The sequence below is a fragment of the Buceros rhinoceros genome, unplaced genomic scaffold (genome assembly GCF_000710305.1).
Source record: "Buceros rhinoceros silvestris isolate BGI_N320 unplaced genomic scaffold, ASM71030v1 scaffold31947, whole genome shotgun sequence".
Taxonomy (NCBI): Eukaryota; Metazoa; Chordata; class Aves; order Bucerotiformes; family Bucerotidae; genus Buceros; species Buceros rhinoceros.
The window spans coordinates 53,609-61,218 of record NW_010423361.1 but is presented as its reverse complement, the minus strand read 5'-3'; the positions used below and the strand labels follow the sequence as shown (position 1 = coordinate 61,218).

Genomic DNA, 7,610 nt, shown 5'->3' with positions numbered 1-7,610 from the left:
TTCTTCTTCTTGTACATTTTGTTTATGTAATATAGTGTGGTGATAATGATCAGATAGGTGTATCTGCTGATTTACTGGTCCTGTAAGTCCAAGTATGTATTCTGGAATAGTCAGGTCCTTTTTAGTTGTATTTTCCTGCGTTTTATAGTCTGGTGTTATTTCATCAGAATTCCTCCTGTAGTCTTAAACTGTGTTCTACTCATTTGGTTTGTGTGTGTGAATAACATGTATGTAACTTAATTAGATAATTTGTAATTAACATATTTAGTATTGTTTTAAATTCCTTCTGATGATAATAGGAAAAAATGACCTCACGTACTGTTATATGACAGTGTAATGTTCTCTCTTTTCTTATTTTCCAGCTGTATGGGGAAACTTTGTCAGTATGAGGTAATGTATCTAATTTTTGTATTGAATATCCTTACCTGAAATAAAATTAACCTACTTTTCACATCAGCATGTATCACTGTATAGCAAGTAGGAAGAAAACAGCAGCTCACACTGTTGTTTGGATGGTTGCTAAGCAGCTGATAGGATTTTTTTTAAATACAAGGTGTTTAGTCTCAGAAACGGTTGTACATCTGCTGCAAATCTCACCCAGCACTTATGCTTCAGCATCTGTCTTTTTCACCAAAATTCATGTTCTGATTTTCGAGATGTTTTCACTGCTGAAAAGCAAAAAAAAATCTTATGCTGTCTCTCAGAATTTTTGCCCTTAGAAATAGGAAGGCATAGCATATGCATGTGAAACATCCAGATTTTCACAGCCTTTCTGCTTCCATGTGAGTGCTTGTGTCCTCTGGGAAAATTCACCAGGAAGATGCAATTGAAAAAGAACATGAGAATGTGGGGACAGTCTGTTCCCTACAGCAAAGTCTTTGTGCATAGAGGACAAAATATTTCATTATGTTGTTATGCTAGTAAAGGGTTTTGCTTCTCTGTTGCCATGCTTAGCAGCACAGAGTAAAGCAAGTTTGAGGCAAAATAAGAAAAATAATGAATTCTCTGTGGGCTCTGATTCACCCAGGAGAGCTTACCATGGGATCTGTTCCTGTCCCAAGCTGACCAGTTTATTTCTCTTGCAGTTTCCCACCCTTGCTACTAAGTGTTCAGCTGTTAAGCAGACAGCTGCTGAAGCTTGCAGATGGAGGTATCATTTGGATTTACCATGTTATTGTGACCAGCAAACTATGGCAGCTTAGCAGCTGTTACAAGAGCAGCTGAGCATTTCCAAAGGAAAAAACCTCAGAGAAGGGTTTGAGGAAGGCAGGATGGGTGTGGGGTGCAGCATGCTCATTCCCTGATGAGCTGTACAAATTCTATCATTAGCTGCATCTGATTTTTTTTTTATTTGAGGTGTCCATTATAGCACTGTTGAGGGGGAAAATATTATTTCCGAAGGTCTGATGTGGGTCCTCAGCCAGTAAGATAGTCTTGTTAGGAAGAAGAGCCTAGACTGCGGTGTACCAGTCCTTAAGTTCCAGGATTTGTGAATAAATAACAGTAGTAACCATTTTTAGGGAACCTTTTTATACTGAGAGATGTTCCAAAATTTCCGTGCTTGTTTAGCAGAAAGGAAAGGCTCTGTATTCCACTAGCTTTTTGAGGATTTCTGTTATTTGGGAAAACATTTGAAAAATTCCCAAGAATTATTAGATACTGCTTCTATGTAGTAAATTCATACTATGTTAGCTGGAGGGTTTTATTTGCCACTATTACAATAAATTATAATTTGTTTTGAAGAGATGGTTCAGGATCTGCGTTTCTTAGTATAGGAATATACTGCAGTATTTATTGATACAACAAAATGAATGTGGTCCATAAGGTTTTTGCCTCAGTAATAGACTGAACTGAGTTTTTCATAAGAGAATTTTACAAAGAGATATGAAGGAAATCATTGTTCTAACTTCTAACAGTGTGGCATACATATATCTGCTTAATAAAAGATCTTCTGTTTCCATAGGTGTAATGACTTCAGGCCCCAAGTAAAGGACCTCTGTTTTGGGGTGGTTGTTTTGTTTGGTTGGTTTTTTGGAAAGAATTCCATTTTTTGTTGGATAACCATGAGTCCTCTAGTATGAAAAAACTGACTACTGTAAGATAAAAAAATTTCCCTTTCAGAAGGATTAATTGAAAAAGGAATTATGCAAGCTAAGGGAAAATTGCATATACTAGATGCAAGAGGTAAAAACACGTTTTCCGCATTTGTAGTAGTGTGCTCAAAGAATCAATGCAACCATTTGAAATACTTCACACAATTAGATGCTAAGTAAAACAGCACACAGGTTTCTTAGTACTCTGTTTTTACAAGTTACTTAGACATCCATAATCTTTGGCTTCATTTCAAACAAGTAACATTTGTGTGAGAAGTCAGTATTGCCCATCAGATGGCTACTTAAGACGAGTTTAATATAGGGGTTTTTTCCCCTTTGTGTTTGTAAAAGTTCAAAGTGAAAGCTAGATATATTTGGCCTTCTCTTTTTTTTTTAATTGATATTACAGTTACAGTTGTAGCATTATGGAAGAATGTTCTATTAGCATCCTTGTAGCATGCAGTAAGCAGAGACCCTCAAAGAGATGTCTTAAACATTTGCATAGTAAAGCTACACTCAAAAAATATTTCTGCTGACCCTACGTTAGTGCGGTGATTAGACGCTTTTCTACAACTAAGTTAATTTTCTCTGTAAAATGGGTGTCATCTTTATTATTATTACTCTTTCCTTGGTTTGGGCTTGGTTCAGTTTCTGGCAAATTGGTGACAAGACTGCCTGATTTTAATGGGAAATGGACCATCCACTTTCACTTTATCTGAGTATGTCTTTGAAATACTAACCTGGGATGCTTTGCAGGTAATGTTTTAACAGGAAAAGCATGATACAGGTGCAGTGGAGCAACTGTTGCTTAGATATGGATTATATTTTTCTTTTCTTGCCAACAGGTCTCTTCAAGAAAATGGGGATCAGAAGGTGGATAGCAAAATAGAGGAGGTTAGTTTGTAAATAGTTGTAGTCTGTTTTGTTTTGAGGACTCCATTTAATCCATTTCATATTGAAAGGGTGTATTTAGTTCTAGCTCATTACTCTTCCACTAAAACCATTCAAAGCATTGCGTTTGTGTCTGTACCTGAGTTTTTGAACTGTTTTTCACTATAGCGGAGTTTCTAAACATAGATCTTTGACTTGTGGGGTTTTTTCCTCTAAACCTTTCTTGAAAGTAACAGCTCTATGTCTCATTTGCTGTAAAGACTACGTTAGAGTTCTCCTGAGAACTGTTCTTTGTTACTGAATGAAGGATATACACAAGTTCTTTCCTCTGTCACCCTTACAAACTGTTAAGTATATGTAAGTTTTATTAGAAATTTGAAACCTCCCCAAAGTGCTTTGCTCTGTTCTTAACTTAAGGTTCATTAGTGGTCAGTGGTGTTTGTGATTGAGGATGGTGTGCAATACCAATGCTTTAAGCAAAAGTTCTGGGAGTTTCTGGAGTAGACATGGGTATTTAACACATCAGCGGTTCTGAACTTCTGTACCAATACCTATGAATTTCCATTTCAGCCTCAGTTTGTTATGAAATACTAAGAATGTGTGAAGAGATCTTTCACCAGATGTTTCTAGACTTCCAGTCTAATAATAATAAAGCCAAGACACAGAAGTCATTGAGGTCAATACCCCCTATCCCTTGTGTGTGTGTGACATTACTAGTATATTCTGGTCTTGTATTCCAACAGTTTTGTTCTTCTGGACACAGCAAGAAGCCCACTGAAATTGCTTAAAAATAATGGAAAGGTTGTGTTCTTTTGTCTGTTGCATTCCTCTCTTTTTTCCCCTTTTTTTAAAAAAAAATCTGGTAAATATTACAACAATCATTCTGAAAATCCAAGTTGTTTAAGAATGGTCAAATGCGTGAAATTCAGTGGGTAGATCAGGTTTGAAGAGTTGAACATTTCTGGATCTTGTTTTCAAAGCTTTTGTTGTACAGTATGTTGAACCATCAGAACAAGTATAACTGTTTCAAGAACTATTTGCTGCTCCACAGAGCTAGGTATTTAATGAATATAAATGACCATACAGTATTTCCTCCTAACATGTATATGCAGCTTTTATCAGTTCATGAAGTTCCTGACTTGTCTAGCTCTAACCAGCAGTATTTGTACAAAGTAAATTAATGATGGTTGGTGATGTGTTGCTGTATAGTACCATTTTAAGTGATAACGCTCTGATATATTTCAACTTATGTATGGTCCTAGATTTAAATTTTCTGACAAGGTTTTAGTAAACTTGAAAAGAAGAGTTCAGGAACTTACTGAAATTTGACAGGACTGTTAGAAATTTGGGTCCTGTGATAAAGAACCTGGAACTCTTTCCAGCTTAAGTGATTCTCTCTTTCAAAGCAGTGACAATGCAAACAGAAGTCTAGGCAGGTGAACTGTATTTTCTAACGGATTTCCTTTCACGTTTTTAAAAGCCTAGATATAACTTCAAATTATGATGTAAAACGTATCTTAGATTTTTAAACATGATGTTTCTTTAATTCACATACCATGTTCCGAGAGAATTATAGCCTTTGCACTGGAGCTAATGCCTGTTTCTCTGTCTGTACTTTTATGTGTATCTGCTCTCCATTTAAATAGTCGAGTTTTTACTGACTTCTCTCTTGTCTGAGCTTGTCAAACACAATCTGTATTGTACAACAGCACAAGTCACTTGTGACTTCACTTTGCTAAATGGGAATCATGGTAAAAAAGGTTTGAGGATTTTTTTTGACATAAAGGATGTCTTTAAGATGCAAGTTTCCTGGAGTGTCTTCAGTGAAACTCTTCATAGGATACTGTTTGCCATAATCTTTGCTCTAAAGTAACTTCCTAGATGCATGTTTTGTGATGTGAATCTTGTTCTATGTTTCAAAGATTAAATGGTATTCCTTTATTTTAGGCTGTTGCACCTCTAAGGGAGAAGATCAAAGACCTAGAGAAAAGGTACGTGCTTTGCTAAATTTGGGGAGCAGTTGGAAAGCACAGTTTCCATTCTTTAGCGGTCAAATCTGTAGTTATAGGCTTGAGATTAATGTTTTTGAGATAAATATACCCTCAATACCTTTGGATTTTTATCATATCTTGAATGCTAGAAGACATTAATGCTTATTCGAGTTGATAAATCCCACTAAAGTAAACTGGGAGTGCTGGATTTTTCGTAAAGTTCAAATCCTGTGGAGGAATTTGCTGGTTTGAGTCCAGCTGGTGAATGGATTGCCATGGTTTAGTAAATCCAACCAGGTGTGTGAACTTCAAGAGACTGAAAATGTGTTTTGCTTCACATTTCCCACACTTGCGGTCAGTTACCATGGTTCAGCTAAAGGTTTGCTTGGGAATCTTCATGTGTGTTTGCTTTGCGTCAGCCGAACTGACTCACCCCTTTGAGGATTTGCAAGGGAATGTATTATCTTGGATTAAACTGGATGGTGCAATTGAGGAAAAGCAAACAAGCTTTTTGATGAGCTGTAGATAGTAAATATGTGCTGTGATTCCACATGTACCTTAAATTGATGTAGTTGGTAAAAAAAAAAATCCAAGTTCCCATCTGAGTGTCCTCATGGACAGATGCTTTTCATCACAAAATAAGGTCTGGAATAGAGGTGGGAATTGTCAGCTCTGACAAAGAAGGTGCAGCTTTTGAGAGTAATACTGTTTCACGGATGGCACTGTTGCTGTCCCAAGCAAACAGGTAGCCAAGAATGCTGTGTTACTAAGGACCAAGTCTGGATTTACCCAGGTAGTACCAGTAAGCCTGGATGGTTATGTATGGCATACTGGTGGTTCTGTGCTCTTCCTCTGATGAGGGTGGCAGAATCACATTGCTCGTGGCTGGAGGTATGCTTGGCATACCAGTGTTTGGTGTTTCGAGTTTTGTCTTGCCATTGAGCAGTCGTTCCTCCCCTCCTCCTGTGCTGCTAAAAAAAAAAAAAAAAAAAGAGCAAGAGGAAAAAAAAAAAAAGTTGTCAGTTCTGTTTTTTTATAATTCTTACAGTTGACCCCCCGGTCTGCTAAAAAAAAAAAAAAAAAAAAGAGCAAGAGAGAAAAGAAAAAAAGTTGTCAGTTCTGTTTTTTTATAATTCTTACAGTTGATTTGAAAATTCAGTGACTTGCCATGTGCAATTTATTTCAGTGAGAATATTTATCTGACTGCTCATCTCATAATATAAGCATGAACTAGGCAATGTATTTTTAACAGGAGACAAACTGTGTCACCTGTATTAGATGCATGTGATACTACCAAACCAGTTGTAATGGTCAAATTATAGAGTAAAGATTTTATGTTCAGATGGAATTTTTTATGTTCTGCCTCTGTTCAGATGACTTACTTAATCTTTATTGATAGCTGAGCATATATGCAACTTTGGTTGATGTCCTTCTGCCATTCACAGAGGACCTTTGTGGGAAGGTGTTCTTATTGGCTCTTCTTAAATAATTGTTGTATTTTTCGAAATGAGCAATGAGTTGTTGGGTGGAACCATTATATTAAAACTTCTCCCAGGAGCTATCTAAATGCTCTGTTCTTTTTGAGTAGTGTTTGAAGTGAGTTTGAGTTTTTTCAAATGTCTAGCAATGAGGAGAAAGAATCCAAATTTTTTTTTTTACCTTCTGGAGCCTGTTTGGGAATTACAGTTTGACAAAATGTGGGCTTATGGGCTCTTGTTGTTGGGTTTTTCAAATAGTGCAGCCATTTACCTCTGCCGGTTCAACTACATATAGGTTGTTGCAATTAATTTTTGAATACTATCTGTGTAAAGTGGCAGTAACCAACTACTCACTGTCAGATGCCTGAAGGCTGATTCTGCTTGCAAAGCTTACTCTCTAGTGTCAATGGTTTTTTTTACATCATAGGCTGATAAAAGCTGAAAGCAAGCCACCCTTAGGCTTTTGGGAAGCAGGAAAGACAAGAGTTCCTTAACGCTAGTCTCATATTATGAGATTGTTTAACTGAAGGTAAAATTGGAAAGTTTTTATTAATAGTTTGCACAAGCAAAAGCATTGTTGTGTAGTCATCAAAGCAAGCATTAGGTCAAGATAAATTCAAAATTATTGCCAAAAGATGAATATGAAGTTGAATCCATTCCAGACTCCTGACCACTGCTTCTAAGCTAGCACTAGTATAATGGAAGGAGTGAAAATGGTTGAGAGGTCCCTTGGGCAGCAGTATGGCTCCATGCTGGGTTAAAGTGACCTTAAAATAGTGGTCTTAAAAACAGAGGAGACTGACTTACCTTGCATCAAGTTATTGGGTACTTAACTTTTTTTTTAAACTCCACAAACCTCTTATTATTGGTGGATTTGCCTTTCACTCACAGGAAGGCTGTGGTTTACATGTTTACATTGTATTACTCTCTGCCATTTCTCATTGCTTTGGCTTAAACAGGGTTACTGTTAGTGCCCCATGTAGTGGTATAAAGCAAGTGTGGGTAGCTGCTTATTTCAGTCTTCCTGTCTGGGTAACATGGGAAGATTCTGCTGCTGTATTTCTGCTCTTTAGGAAGCTGAAAACAACTTTCACTCTGGGATGAAAAGTTGACACAAGTACAGAAGCATCTGTGCTTTGCCTCTGAAGAATTCCTGC

General features: G+C 36.9%; 1 protein-coding gene across 1 annotated transcript in view; it reads left to right on the top strand.

Moving 5' to 3' along the window:
* Positions 1-346: 346 nt before the first annotated feature.
* UXS1 (UDP-glucuronate decarboxylase 1) overlaps positions 347-7,610 on the top strand; it is a gene marked incomplete at its 5' end in the record, with an annotated part of 47,325 nt that continues 40,061 nt past the window's right edge. The window contains 3 exons of the mRNA XM_010140398.1: positions 347-390; positions 2,939-2,987; positions 4,932-4,975. Of these exons, the coding sequence (XP_010138700.1) occupies positions 347-390; positions 2,939-2,987; positions 4,932-4,975 (137 nt within the window). The remainder of the gene's footprint in view (positions 391-2,938; positions 2,988-4,931; positions 4,976-7,610) is intronic.